Source organism: Protopterus annectens, chromosome 1.part2 (genome assembly GCF_019279795.1).
Source record: "Protopterus annectens isolate FY-2018-M chromosome 1.part2, PAN1.0, whole genome shotgun sequence".
Classification (NCBI taxonomy): domain Eukaryota; kingdom Metazoa; phylum Chordata; order Ceratodontiformes; family Protopteridae; genus Protopterus; species Protopterus annectens.
In genome coordinates this window covers 726,390,865-726,406,874 of record NC_056727.1, presented here as the reverse complement: position 1 = coordinate 726,406,874, position 16,010 = coordinate 726,390,865, and the positions used below count along the sequence as shown (strand labels likewise).

The 16,010-nt window shown below is 38.7% G+C and overlaps 2 protein-coding genes across 3 annotated transcripts in view; one reads left to right on the top strand and one right to left on the bottom strand.

The window, feature by feature from the left end:
• Window positions 1-7,817, bottom strand: part of FBXO28 (F-box protein 28) — a 428,974-nt gene extending 421,157 nt beyond the window's left edge. Inside the window, exon 1 of one of the 2 annotated variants that reach the window (XM_044058740.1) lies at window positions 7,719-7,817. In XM_044058740.1, the coding sequence (XP_043914675.1) occupies window positions 7,719-7,739 (21 nt within the window). In that variant the 5' untranslated portion in view covers window positions 7,740-7,817. Of the gene's footprint in view, window positions 1-7,235; window positions 7,479-7,718 lie in introns of those variants that run through there. The other variant, XM_044058730.1, reaches the window with a different exon arrangement.
• Window positions 7,818-7,958: 141 nt separating this feature from the next.
• TP53BP2 (tumor protein p53 binding protein 2) overlaps window positions 7,959-16,010 on the top strand; it is a gene marked incomplete in the record, with an annotated part of 1,836,298 nt that continues 1,828,246 nt past the window's right edge. Inside the window, 1 exon segment of the mRNA XM_044060198.1 lies at window positions 7,959-8,395. Coding sequence (XP_043916133.1) covers window positions 8,369-8,395 — 27 coding nt within the window.

The following is a 16,010-nucleotide window of genomic DNA, read 5'->3' as shown; positions in this document are numbered from 1 at the left end:
AACTGGGAGTTGACATTTCTTACTAAACATTCTAGTTATTCAAAAGTGCAGACTTACTATAGATTTATTGACAATTTATTATTTTTGTGGACAGGTACCTATGAGGAGTTTATGGATATGGTGAAAGATTTAAATAATACCACAAACTTTTTAGAGCTTAAAGTAAGTGGATTTGGGGAATGTATTTCATATTTGGACGTACATTTGAGTATAGATAGAGAGAAAAATACATTCATTAGTAAAGTCCATAGGATGGAAGTGTTTGCAAATCAATATTTACATAAAGACAGTTTACACCCACAACATATGAAAAAGGGAGTCATCAAAGGTCAAATTATACGATTAAGTAGACTTACTACAGATGATGACACATTTGCAAAGGAAACTATTTTTGAGATCATTATTTCTTTTTAGAGGATATAGTATGGAATGGTTAAAAAAGACAGAACAAGAGGTAATAGTGTTAAGGCAAGGAGTGGCAAAACCTATTCTTTTGTCTAAAGACATTTGTGTAAGTCCTGTATTAGAAGTTTCAACTTACAATTTTAACAATTATTATATTGCTTTTCCTATACCCATAGTGAATGAGTTGTCAAAGAAATTATAGAAAACAACTGAAAGGTTTTATTAGGTAATAGAGAATTGGTTGCTAAAATAGGTAGCAAACCTAAATTTACTTACAAAAAGGTGTTGAATATAAAGTCCATGTTAGAATTTGATAATAGAAGAGCTATCACCAGTATGAGAACAGTTAGTACCAAGAAGGGTACATACGCTTGTAAAAATTGTAAACAGTGTAGGCACATTAGTAACAGCTCTTTTGTCACCTTAAAACATTTGAATTACATGTTATGGGCCAAAGATTATTTCAATTGTAATACTGAATTTGTAGTCTATATTGCTTGTTGTGCATCATGTAACCATTATTATATAGGGAAAACTAAAAGAGCATTAAAACGTAGGATATACGAACACAGCTTGGCCATAAAAAATAAAGATAAAATTAATTATTTGGCAAAACGTGCTGCATCATGTCCAGATTTCAAAAAGTTTGAGTTTTCTGTAGTAGAAAAGGTAGATGAGGTTTTGTTTGGAGGGGATTTAAACAATATTTTGGAATGTAAGGAAACACTTTGGCAGTTATTTTTAGGGGCGGACAAAGTACCAGGACTCAATGAGTCAATAAATTTAAAATGCTTTTTTATTAAACAGATAATTTTATAATAGTATTTATATGCATATGAAAACATTATATGCATAATATAATTTTCATATGTAAAGTATTTACTTAGTGTAAATATTTATATGTTTAGAGTAATTGTTTGTTTTGCAATTGATTGATGTCATTTCCTGTGATTTTAAGTTAATGGACATAAAAGGAAGTATGGGTACGAGTATCTGTTTTTCTGAAGAAGTTCACGTATTAAATGAGTGAATCAAAGTGCTAAAATTTACTAGTTTCTTAGTGGTTATTGGACTGACACCTGGAAATTTGTTTTCTGAACCTACCCTAAGCAATTGTGACAGAATAAGCAAGGAAAACTAACCTACGCAGATTCAAACACTTGCTAAAACAACACTGTAAAAATACTCAGCTCTGCTCTTGCACTTCCCCAAGTTAGACTACCTGGCCCTTACATACCTATATACCAAGTTCTCAATATAAATTTGCTACTGTCTTCTATCATTTTTGCCATTACTGCTACTTCTTTTGTCTCTACTTAAATCCGGATATGTTTTTCCTCCAGGAAAATTCCAACTCATACCCACTACCTTCTACATTTGCCTAAACTTCACTAAAACAAACAAACATTTTTTTCTGCATTACCTACCAAATATAAACACTACTCACCTTTTCTCACATTCTCTCTGCTTTATTGTCATATCTCCCACATCTCATCTCTCTTTTTTTCTCCTGCCAATAAATGTAAAATTGTAATCCGACATTTTAAACATCACTGTATATACCAATTTGTCTTGTATGAACATGTAATGACTGTATATTTTACTAATTGTGATTTTCTCTAGTATAACTTCCTTTCAGTTACTACACGTAAATATTGTAACTTTAAGCTTTAAAATGTTTCTCTATTGTATACAATTTCCTACTTTGTAAATGGAGCTTTTCTCCCCTGGCCTCCGCTGAAAAGGGACTACCTCAAGGGATCCAATGTCTGTCTGCCTGGGATGACATGCTTGACAAGCCACGCTGCTTCGCAAGGGACGGCTTGCACCTGTCACCCCTGGGCTTCCGGATATTGGCAAAGGCTCTTGCCACCCCCATAGTGCCTTTTTTAGAAAAGGCTCAAATGATAAACCTACCGCCCTAGAAAACAAAAATGGAAAAAAACTAAGGGTAATACTGCTCAATGCCAGAAGTCTAAACCTCAAGATGCACGCCCTCGAAGCCCTCCTCAGTATGGAGAACATCGATGTCTGTGCTGTGACTGAAACCTGGTTCAAGGCTCCTGAGAGCACCCCAGCACTGTCAGGTTATACCTCATATCATGCGTTCCGGACCCAAAATCCGGACCGAACCACAAAAGGAGGGGGAGTATCCATATTCATAAAGGATACCCACACCTCCAGGTTAGTGGCAACGCATCTAAGCATCGGAGACCATCCAGGTGCAATTAACCATAGGTAAAACTGCCCTACAGTTTGTAGCATGCTACAGACCACCCTCTCAAACTCAGGAAACCCACACAGCCTTCCTGAAGACACTGGAGAGTATGAATGTCTCTCCAAACACCATCATATTGGGTGACTTCAACTACCCAAACATAGACTGGGAACATTACTCAAGCCCCAACACCCTAGCCCAAAGGTTCCTGGAGTTCATAAACTCAAATGCTATGGAACAACTAGTCACCATTCCCACAAGAGGAGAAAATATACTAGACCTGATCATCACAAACATGGGGACAAAATGCTCCACACCGGAAGTATATCCCTCATTGGTGAGATCAGACCATAAATTAATCTCACTGGAGATCCACATCCCGCCCCCAACCCCAGCAAAAAAGACCACAGTGAAGAACTTCTCAAAAGCAAACTTCACACTTCTTAAGACTGGAGTGGTATCCTTCAAGGCCCCCGAGCCAGTGGAAACCACAACCCACGCTGCTGAAACCCTTACAAATGCCTTCTATGAGCACCTCCAGGAATGTATGGATCAAGCAATCACTAATACAATCAAGACCCTTTCCACCAAAGGCAGGCGCCCGGTCTGGTGGACCCCAGCCATAAACAAACTCTACAACAAGAGGAGAAAGCTACTACATGACAGAGCAAAATCCCTAAAAGGGAAGGCATCTGTGATCAATACTAGCAAAAAACTACGATCACTCATAAAATCATCCAAGGCCAACTTTGAGAGAAAAATCGCTAAAGACACAAAAGACAATCATAAGGCCTTCTTTAGCTATGTTAGAAACCTGGGTGGAAACTCCCAGATATGCCCAGAATTAGTCCAAAATGATACAAAAATCACTGAACCCACAGACATTGCCAACATACTGGCAGACAAGTTCAGTGCTAATTTCTCCCCTCCCTCCCCCCCAAAAGGAGAAATATCTATCCCACCAGAGTCTAGCCTCCCAAACATCTCAGATGCCCAGGTGAGAGCTGCTCTCTCTAAAGCAAAAAACACAGCATCAATGGGACCGGACGGTGTCCCCGGCTGTGTGCTACACGAACTCAATGAGGAACTAAATCCACACATAAGGCTGCTGTTTAATCTTAGCCTTACTACAGGATACGTACCCAAAGAATGGCGTACGGCAACTGTGGTCCCACTCCACAAAGGCGGTGCTTCTACGGACCCTGGAAATTACCGTCCCATAAGCTTGATAAGCCTTGTCTGCAAAGCTATGGAGAGGATCATAATGGAACTCATAAATAAAGACATTGGGGACCTACAGACACTGGATCCTACCCAATTTGGCTTTGTCAAGGGCAGATCCAGCCTCTTGAACTTGGTTGACTTTTTCGAAACAGTCACTAAGGCCATTGATGAGGGTAAGGCAGTTCACACAGCCTACCTTGACCTAGCAAAAGCGTTCAACACAATACCCCACTCGGGCATCATAGAAAAGCTCACCAGCTTAGATGTAAACCCATATGTCACAAGATGGGTTGCAAACTGGCTCAAGGACAAAACCCACAGGGTTAGGGTTGCTGGTGCCATGTCAGACTAAGCCAGTCACGAGCGGTGTCCCACAGGGCTCAGTCCTGGGCCCCCTCTTGTTCGGCATTTATTTTTCTGAAGTGCAGGCAAACATAGGGGGATTGTGGCTGACAAAATTTGCAGATGACTGCAAACTGGGCACCATAATTGACACTCCATCAGACACAGACATCCTCAGGAGAGGTCTCATAGAAATGGATAACTGGTGCCAGAGCCATGGCCTTAAGCTAAATGCCAAAAAAAGTATAGTCATACCCTTTGGGAAAAACAAGGTAACCCCTAATTACCACATAGGTGGTAATCCATTAAACATGGAAGAAGTTATCAGGGACCTGGGGACCCAAGTTGACAGTAACCTCTCTTTTGACACTCACATTGCCAAAGTGGTTAGGAAGACCTTCTACATTGCCCACCTGATCATGAAGGGATTCACATCCAGATCAGGAGAGGTAATTGTACCCCTGTACTCTTCACTTATCAGACCAATGATTGAATACAACGCCCCATTCGGAATGTACCTTACCCGACACCTGCAGCAGTTGGAAAGACCCCAAAAGTTCCTCACCAAAAGGATAAAGGGGCTCAAACATATGTCATACGCTGCCCGACTGAAGAAACTCCAGCTCTATTCAGTCGCATACCGTCTGCTCAGAGGTGATCTGTGCCTGACATACAAGGCCATGTCCAACCCGGAATTAATGGACATGCTCCACCTCAAAAAATCCAAATCCACCAGAGCAAGAGACTTAAACCTCAGCACGGATATAAATAAGACGTGCTGGAGGGACAGATTCATCACCCAGAGACTCCCTACACTATGGAACAGAATCCCAGTCCATGTGAGGCAGAGCCCCTCACTGACTCTGTTCAAGAGAAATCTTGACGAGTGGATGGGAGATCGTAGGTTTACCCCGGGAATCATCTCTGTGTCACTGCTGGACAGAGGCACAGCAAACTAATGGGTATAGTATTCTCATCCTAAGGGGTGGTGAAAGCCACACACACTCTGGCTAGGCTTATAAATGCCCTAGAGCAGATAGCCTAGTATGAACCTATGAACAACAGTAATAAATAAGGATTTAGATTATGTACATGGGCAGTAAACAGCACCTGATAAAAGATTAGTCCAGGTCAGGAATAATGCTGACAGGCAGGAGTGTGAGAAAGTATTACATGATGAGAAAATTTAGTTTATACAAAATTTACAAATAATATGTGAATGTATTACATAATATCATCCGAGTTAGTAAATTGTCAGGGAGCAAAACTGGAGTTGATCTTTTGCTAAGAGATAATGGAATTGATAATTATTGCTTGAAACACTTGCATGTGCCTTCATCAACTAAAGTCTATTCACTCTTAAATGTGTTTATGCTTCTGGTCTTTTATGGTATGGTGGTCCAGAATGCTGAGGCTATTTTGGAAAAGTGTCAAGCAAGAAAAGAAGACAAACCATTTGTATAGCTGAGTCACTTCTTAAGTAGTGCACAGGCTGTTTGAAGATTATTTTTAGTAGAGGGCAGAAAGGCTACCAAATAAGTTTAAAAGCTAGAAAATGCAACAAAAAGGTTGATGTAACTTTAACTGGTAATCACTCTTTATTTATTATTTACATTTTATTAGTTTGGGTTTGCCCTGCTGGATTACTGCCGGTTTTGAGAAGGGATGTGAAAGGACAAAGAGAAAGTTCAAAGAACAATGAAACAAAATAAACATAACCAACAATACATACTTTGTAATAAACAATAATGCAACAAAGCATAATGCGTACAGTAAGTAAATCGTACAGATTATGTAAAATAAAGACAAATAAGATACAGATGTACTACATGCAGATCTTTAAGTTAAATGCTGCATGGGCAAAGTAAACTTAGGTGCTGAAACACATACTTTACCACAGGAAAAATTTGTGGCAAAATAGAAACAGGAGAAAACTAACTTAACAATTGAAGGCAGAACACTATTTAATGAACACACAGAAGTAAAAAGTGGGAGTAATGGGAGTAGAGTTATGAAGCAGAGAGGGGAAATGTGCATGCTGATATAGAACCTCATGACAAACATTAGAATATTGTGATTAGTAACTACAAGGTAGAGCATATGGACTGTGAAAACACCAATTTGGAACTGGTGCAAACGTACAAAAAGGATGCTAGACAAAAACAGGTTACATTTGGTATTTGAGCAGGAACTATAGTGCACAGTAGCCTTTTCTAAAATACATGTTTCGAAGGAGTTGGGTTAAATCAGTCATAAGTCTATCCCATTCACTTGGAAGGAACAGACTAGGAAGGCTGTCTTCTAATTTGGTATCCTGTTTATACACAGGAGACATCATTTTTCGCGATCCTGCATAAATAAAAGCCTCCTTAATATCAAATGTTTTCATTGAAAAACACTACCAGAAACAAACACACGGGTCAACCCCCCGCAAAACAACATGCAGTGTCACTTTTTTTGTGCAGTTTGCATCTCAGTACGCTATTTCTAAAACACTAGCAACAAACTCAGTTAAGTCTTTATTTCAGCAGGCTATACATGCACACATTGCGAAATAAATCACACGAATCTCAACTGTAAATACAGCTGCACAAAGGTACTCATTAAAAAAAACAATTAGATAACACAAAGAACAACACAAATACTATAACAAATTCAAAAACTGCTATGTTTTTGGTGTGTGCGTGTGCGCAAAAACTTCAGTCATCAAGTAAAACAACACAGACAGCACATATATGATTATAACACAATATGCACTAAGCGCATCTGATCGTGAATAATCTAAGGGACAGGAGGGATCGTTCTGTAATAATCACTACACGCACGTTTCAAATAATATAATTTCTAATACTGACATTTGCAACATTATCACTGTGACAGAACATGTGTTTAACAACAGTAAACTTTCAAACTACCGTTTATTTTGCAACACTACGGAAGCAACCATACCGACTGTTAGTAAATAACAGTTTGGGCATTTCCGTTTGCTCCAGGTCAATGCTATAACATTCATCAACTTAAAACTGCCTAATTTCTATTTTCCTACCAGACGGAGACGACTGACTTCATCATAGGACAAAAAATTGAGGATGCCTTCCACGATCTCGGGGGGTAGTGCCAACAAAACACTATTTTGCTGCAGCTGGTCAGAAGAAGATACTCTTTGAAAAGAAAACCCATGTTCTATTGCTCCAGCTTCATCCAATCTTTCTTGCATAGAAGTCGCCATCTTCATTTGCACAACTCCCTACTGACGTAATATCCTGGGCGATTCTAAAGTTTATGGAACCTGTGAATAAATAAATACCTTCTATGTTCTACTGAAGGTTGTTTCCAGTAACGTGACTTGCTGTCTTGACTGGCACCCTCAGCCCCTTTGTCTTTGTACACTACATTTTTAACTTAATATAGGGAAGGGGTCCCTTACAAACTATACTACTAGAAATCTTTAACATAATGGCAATTTTCAAAGACTTTAGAAAAATCACTAAGCACGTTCAATAAACTTCACATTTAATATATTCTATACCATGTAGGAAAACTTGGGCATCTAGTTAGAACACATGGTGACCGAAAAGTAGGGACTACACGTATCACATTAATACGAAATTCAGAAGGATCTTTGGGATAAAGCTATAGCTCCATCTTAAAAGTTGACATCCATAACATGGCGCTGTTATTTACAAAGTCTCCTCACGACGCTTACTTATTGCCCTCTCTTTATTTAGTCAAGCTTGGCTGGACGAGTTATTAATGACATCACCAAGGCTACAACACACCTCCCTCTAGCTGTGTGTTTACGTGATTAATCTTGGTTATGTAGCTAGGTTACTGTGGTACAACCGGTTTTGACGGCAATTTGAGATTGGTCAATCTTAGCAGTGTATTAAAAAGAACATCAAACCACGTATACCATAGCGATTTCGACAGCAGACTTTTTAACAAAAAAAAAAAAAAAAAATACGAGAGAGCTGCTTTGCTTGGATCTGTGTCTTTACTGATTAGAAAATAAAGTTTGCTGGTAGAAAAGAAATCTAGTGCTTACCAATTTCTTCCAAGAGCCAAGCAGATCAGGCCTTGTTTTCCACGGCGCAACAGGTGACGCCAATAACAGCCACGGATTTACAAACCATTAAACAATTGTTATCTCCAAGTTGGGTAACTCTTACAGCTGCTTAAATGCGGTATGGTACAAATATGATGCCGGTGAGTTAATAGTTTTTTTTTATGAACAATTTCAGACAGTGTACGAAACCATTATTACTGCAATAACTTTTTTATGCTTATTGCTAGTACAAGCGTATATCTCAGCTGCCCAGAATTTTTGCAAAATGTCCTTGATCTTGCTTCATTTTTTTTTCTTCGTCCATCTTCGCACTTTTGGTTTTCCGGTACATTACTGAGGATTACAGTCAATAGTACCGTTCCTCACAGTGTGACTTTCTTATTGTTCAGAAAATGCATTAACTTTTTAAATTGTGTCTATTTTTGGTCCGTTTTCTCCAATTATTGTCCACATTTCTTGAGCAAATTAGTTGAAAATGTGAAACCTTTGCAAGACCTGAGCAGATTGTTTTCATCTTGTTGCTTAATGTTCGGTAGAAGTTCACTGGTGTAGCCAGAAGTCAAACCATATATTTTGGCTTTCCCTTTGTGGAAATTTTAAGATGTATACACTTTTGAAAGCTGTCTTGAATATATTTAATAAATGTGCATCAGTTTTAATCGGGACTCCCTCAGCTAAAAATGCGATTTTTAAGAGTGTTTAGAGGAGTATGCTCGTGTCTGTAAACGTACGTATGTATGACTTGGTCTGGTTCTCGGAACCCTAATGTTTTTGAGAGGTACTGTGAAAAAAGTGTTCTTATTGTGAATGCTGCCAGGGTCATACCTCTCAAGTGTACCTTTATTACGAGGAAGATTCCTCATTTGAGGTCTGTGACGACCGTGCCCTGGCCCAGCAATCAAGGAGCCTCAATCCTCACCACTAACACCAGGGAGGTCATCTCCTAGAAGAAGAAAGGATGACTAATACACACAATAAAGTACAATTTCTCTTAAGTGCACACAGAGATCACAGTCAATCTGGGGCTGGTTGCTCCCTTTCTCAATAGGTCCCCAATAAGACTCCCCACTGGCACAGCTATAGGGTCCAGGTTCCAGCCTAACTGGGCAAGCTAAAACCTCCAGTAACCCTCTCTGTCCAACCAGTGCTTTGTGTCCCTGCCCAAGTAGCTGACCCAACACACACACACACACACACACACACACACACTTTGAGATAAGTATTTATACAACTTCACAGACACTCCTGGGAAAGGCTGACACAGATTCTCCAGCTGTGCCCCTTTACCCAGACTATACGGTAGTAATTACTGCCACCACCCAGTTAATAATATCAGCTACTAAAAGGGTGTCCAATTATTACTGTGCAGTATTAATATCCAGTGGTAATGTGACTATACAGTCTAAGGCTTATTGGAAGGGCTTAGACAGTAAACTCTGTAAATATATAATGTACTCTAAAGCATACTTTATCTCTACACAAAGCAGCCACAGGTAGAAGGTTTAAAAATATTTAGTAATAAATAATTAAAACACAAGACAAATCTACCACACCACAGAGATATCTAAGAGTTTACAGATCACATAGAAACTTAAAATAATACAGTAGGACAGGCCTGGTTTCAAAGAAAAATACCTAATTCATCTTTACTAGCTTTAACTATTCCTACAAGATATCACAGTGCTAAAAACTTAAATGTGAGCATAAGCAGAGTGGTGATAAGTTAGATGCCCAGATCAAAATGCTCCAGGTCTCTTGAGAGAAATAGTATTTAAACGCTACTAACAAACATGTCTCTAAGGCCCTCCCAAATTTACATAATTTTTGACACTTAGGTTTTCCCAGTATTCATATTGCATCATCTTAACACCTGGTCTTGAGTTCTCAGGCCACAAACTGCATTATTTAGCAATCTAACACCTGCACATAAAAGTACAACAATAGAAGACATCTCACATGCATATACTAACAGAAACTAAAGCAATAAAGCACCTTCCATATCTAAATTCTAGTCATAAACTTTAGCCTAAAAACAATGGGCATGAAATCTTCATCCAGCCACCCTCGGGCCAAATTCTAACATGAAAGGATACAACGTGCTTCATTGGGCCAGTAGAGTGCAATGTTGTCACATATTTTGCAGTTCCACATTTCACAGTGTTTTCTTACATTTAAAAACACAAGCCTGTATTTTACATTTATTTATACAGTTGATAGAATTAGATATCAAATTCTATTTGACTAGGCTGGCAGCCTTCGCCCATCTCTCCCCAGTCGTCACAAGGTCTTAAAACATTCATGTTCCACATTGAAAGGCTGTCACACATTCAGTGTTGGCAATTTTTAACTGATATTCATGGTAAATAGAACTGAAGTATACTAATTCATTAAAAGAACTATTAAATAATATCACATTCCAACCATTCTATGAGCTTCCTAGATGAAGTTGTTAGTAAGCTGTTAGTATTTCACATTTTGCCCATTTGTTTCACATTATGAAAGGTAGTGTTCATCATTTTTAGAGATTGAAATTTACGAGCCATGTGCCAGGGTGAACCCCTGTTAGCGGGCTTATTTTGATTTCTACTCTCATCAGACATTTGTGTGGCTATTATTGGATGGCGTTATCAGACTTTTGAATATGCCTTCTGAGAACTTATAGAAACAATTTAAATGTAAATATAGGAGGACATTTGGATGATTAATTTCATTATTTTTCATATTATTAAGTTAATGTTATAGCACTGATGAGTTTGTAAGATCGTGTTTGCTATTAATTCTGCTATTCTAGCAGAATTATCCAATGTCATGATGTAGGCTTAAGATTTGTTTTAGGGGAGAAGTACAGCATGATATACTGCTAATATTGTTTGGTGTCACCATTGCAAACATGTAAGCTCAGGTGACCTACATTTTTCAGTACTGATATGTGCATATTTTTATTCATGGTGTAGCTTTCATTGAATTTGCACATTTTTATTCATGGTGTAGCTTTCATTTAATTTGCTGTTTGATAAACCAGACTGCATTAAACACCTTTTTACTTTACTGTGGTGGATACATGTTAATGGGTATCCTGGCTATTTCAAAGCATTAAAATTCAAGTCTCTGTCTTTTATTAACTTATATGGGGAAGCAAAACACGATGCAGTTGAGCATGTGTTCTAACAGAGATGACCTAAAAGTGGTCTGGTAGCTGGCTTAGATGATTATAAGAAGTTGTTAATGTGCTGTTTCCTGTGGTTTAGTGGTGCATGATTTAATTCCCTCAGCTTCCTTTGCCTAACTGTGTGACTCTGATAAAGTCACTTAACCTGACAATGTTTCCAGGCTGAGTCTGAAAAAGGTCCATTGAGATCAGTGCTCTACCCTGGAAAACAAATACCAATAAGTAAACCACTTAAAGATATTTTAGCGTCTTTTTATTTATTTATTTATTAGCAGTGTAAACAGTCTCATTTCTGTCCCTTTTGAGACTTGCTGTGATATGTGTGTCTAATTCCTGTTTTGTTGTGGTTAGTATGACCCTAATTTAGCTGCCGAGTGACTGGCACTAATAGTTGAAGTGGATTCACAGTGATTCTTTAAGGAAGTTGTAGTTATGTCTACTCTCTCTTGTATCATTTAGAGGTTTTGACAAACTATTCATAGGAGTTTACGCAACAAAGATGCAGTTTGTGTCCATTGGGTGACTGTGGTGGAGAAGTCTGTCTTACTTATTATTGTTATCTTTGTAATTTATTTTTTTTACAGACTTCCAGTTTACATAAGCTGTGCCACCCAGGCTTAAACTTGTTACACACTGCTGCAGGAATGTACAACACTGCTGTAAAAGATCCACTTGAAAGAAATAATTATGTAACGCTCAAACTGTTAAGCCTGTAAGTGCATTGGTTAGTATTTTGTACAGTTGTACTGAATTCAGTTTGAGGTGTTTCTTCAAGTATTTTTAGAAGCCCAAGGCTGAAGATTTACTTTTTACTAAGGTAGTGCCTGAGCCGAGGTTACTTTTTACTAAGGAAGTGCCTGAGCCGAGGTTTTGTAACTGACCAGAAAATGTTATGAATTTCCTGGCTTTGGAATTTCTCTGATTTATGTGTGATTATTTATTTATTTTTTTTGCAGCAGGCTTTGTAGAGTTAATTGCAACAAGCATAGAAAGTAGTGGACAGCATTTTGTAAGCTCAGGTTAGATTGTAGTCGGAGTGCATTGTCAAAGCTATCGGACATCGTAAGGCTCTATCTTACATATCAGCCCTCATTTTTCTTGACCACTAACAGTGGTGAGAATTTTTCTTGCTCCATGATCAATGCAATCAGATCCTTTTAAAGTGTGTCTCTGTCTTTTAGGTTAATAGATGAAACATCACCAATTTCAAGGATCCTTGGTAAGGAGTTGAAATTTTAAAACCAATTTTGTTTTATGGAGTTGAAATTTTAAAACTGATAAGATTACATATGGTCTACTTTGCCTGAATGTTTTTATATTTTGGCCAAAATAAATATCTTGGTTGTGTTGGCTTGTCCCATTGCACTGCCTTTACATTATCCATGACGATAGGCTGAAGACATTTTTTATTTAACTCTATTTGTGTACCAGTGTTTCCTTTAGCGATTCACTATGTTCAATACCACATAGCTACCCTTCAGGTTAATTTTGAGTTTCCTATCCAATTCTGCTTTTGTTTAGTGAATAACTGAAGTGACAAAGCTTTGCAGGACACTGCAGAAAATCATCTATATGCAGACAAGCAATCCAGTGACATTGTCCAGCCATTAGAAAACAGCAGTGTCAACCCGTGGGTTTTTCCCTTATTACTTAAAAAAATATTGCTCATTTTGTTGTACTAGTAGAGTAATACATCTGCCCAACCATGAACACACCATTTGACTTTCCACATGTCTTGCCTCAGGAGGAAGTAAACATTATGAGAAAGTTTACCTTGTAAAAATGAACACTCGATATCAATATAATGAACTTTCCACTGTTTTTTACAAATTATGAGACAGTAGACTAAGGTATGTTGGTGAATCTTTTGGAAGTTATTTCCTGCAAAGTTCTTCAAACTTTCTAGATACTAGTTGTACTTTGGATGCTATTCCTTTTGGGGTTTCTTTGATGGTATACATTTAACCTACTGGAAATTAAATTTTCAGCCAACTTTGTCAGCTTCCTTAAAAATATATTTTTTTCCAGCTCCCCATCTTACGTTTTGCCGATTCAAATTATGCCACTTGGTTAGAAGTATGTCATATTCCTTACGTGAGTTGGAAGACTGTGTTTGATCTGTCCTTGAATAAAGGAACGAACTGTCCTGGACATGGAAAATGACAAATCGGTGATTCTTGAGATGACTAGCTCTGTACATTTACATTATTGTCTTGACTTGCTAGATAATGACTGTAAGGAGACTGTGAGAAAGAGGGCATCAGAGATTCTGAGACATTTCCATAGAGGAGGGGGGGGGGGTTAGTTCTCAATTTCGATACATTTCTGCAAACAAATTGTAGAATCTCTCTTGTAGTTCTGGAAATGTAGACCCTGAACAAATATCGTGAAATTGCTGACAGTTGTGAGATTTGCCTGAAGTACAGCTGCCCCAAATCTGATATTGACATGCTTTTGGTTTCAAGACAGTCACTATGGAATTGCATGAATGTGAGTGAACCTGGCACATTGGTCAATGAAGTGAAGTTAATTTACATGAATCAGTGTTGGAAGAACACCTGTTTGAAACTGTAAATAAATGTATTCACTGCTGTACATGCTCTTTCCCAGTCACAATGCTTGCATCAGACTGTGGTCTAATGGCAAAAAATATTTAGCAGGATGTTTACAGCTACATTCCCTGTCAAGCTATGTTAAACCCAAATTTCCCTCTTGTTCTGGTTGATAAGTTGCTGGTCTTAGAAGTCACAAAGAGCATGGTAGTTAAGGGAACCTATTTCAGCACTGTGTATTTCAAGGAGGCCAATTTACTGAACCTGAATATTCTGACAACATTTAGAGAGCACTACTGAAACGACAAAGTTTGCAGATGACTGCAAACTAGGAGCCATAATCGAAACTCCTAACGATGTGGACAGACTACAAAAGGGCCTCACTGAGACAGATACCTGGTGTCAAAGCCGTGGCCTGAAGCTCAATGCCAAAAAGTGTATTGTCATCCCCTTTGGTAAAAACTCTGTACCCATGAACTACCACCTAGCTGGTAGTCTACTTAATGCCAAAAATGTGATGAGACCTTGGGACACAGGTGGACAGTAGTCTCTCCTTTGATAATCACATCGCCACAGTGGTCAGGAAATTCTTCTACGTGGCTCATCTCATCACAAAAGGATTCTCATCCAGAAAAAAAGAGGTAATTGTTCCCCTCTACTCATCACTCATTAGACCCATTATAGAGTACAACGCCCCTTTTGGTATGTACCTCACAAGACATCTACAGCAACTGGAAATACCTCATAAAGAGGATTACTGGCCTCAAACAGATGCCCTATGCAGACTGTCTCAAAAAACTAGAGCTTTGCTCTATCGCATGTTGCCTACTCAGGAGCGATTTCTGCCTAACATACAAAGCTATGTCAAACCCAGAGCTGTTGGACATGCTCCACTTAAAGAAATCCCAATCCCTCTGAGCTACACGCTCTAGGGACCTAAACCTTGTCACCACGATAAACAGAACATGCTGGAGGGATAGATTCCTGTTCCAGAGACTTCCCATACTGTGGAACAGACTACCTATCTATATCAAACAGAGCTCCTCATTAGCACTCTTCAAGAAAAATCTTGATTGGATGGGAAATGGGAAATTCACCCCAAGGATCACTTCTGTGGCTCTGCTCAACAGGGGCACAGGAAAGTAATTTTCTTGGGTGGCGAAAGGGTACATTTTTTGGCTAGGCTTATATAGGCCCTAGGGCCAATAGCCTAGTACCTACCTATGAACTTTGTCAAAGAAATGAAAGGTATGAAATGGGAGGAAAGGCATACCACAGAAGGGCTGACTGTGTACAGTGGGAAGAACCCAGGTCTGTCATAGGCTAGGATGGAGTTTTAGTTTTCTTGGAGCATGGAGAGGCATTTGTGTAAGAGTACATCATTCCAGGCTAAATAAATTTAAGACTGAAGCCTAGACCCATTATATCAAAAACACTGACAACTATAAGATAGAGACTTCTTGGAAATAATACCAAAGAACTCAGAGTGGAAATGAAGAGGAGACTGAGAACTTTTGAGTGAGTACAGAACAGACTGGTATGGTTGGAGTGAAGTATACGCATGCACAACAACAAGGTAGATTTTTGCAGGCTCAAAAAAGAACTAACTTAAGATTTATAGAGAGAAAAGGGAGTACATCATCCATACAGAAAAAAATAATAGAGTGGACTAGTAAGGCTACAGGAAGAAATAATTGTCAGAACTTGCATTTTTTAGGCTTAGCTGTTCCCACAGGCACAGAAGGGTCTGTTGACAAGTGACAGGCCATCTTCACAGTGAACCAGGGACTGTGTGATTTTTAGTGTCGTGATAAGAGGAGCCATTGAAGTAGTACATGTTTTGGCAATGATGGTAGTGGAAGAGGATACATGATTTTACTTGTACAGGCAAACGTGGGAGTGTAATCACTCATGGAGCTGGATAAAATACCAGCAAAGAAGAGTATTTGGGATTAGATACATGTACTCTGAGGATACTATACCTGCCTGATTATTTTGTCTACTTTGGTGGATAGTGAAGTGGACAGCTGAGTG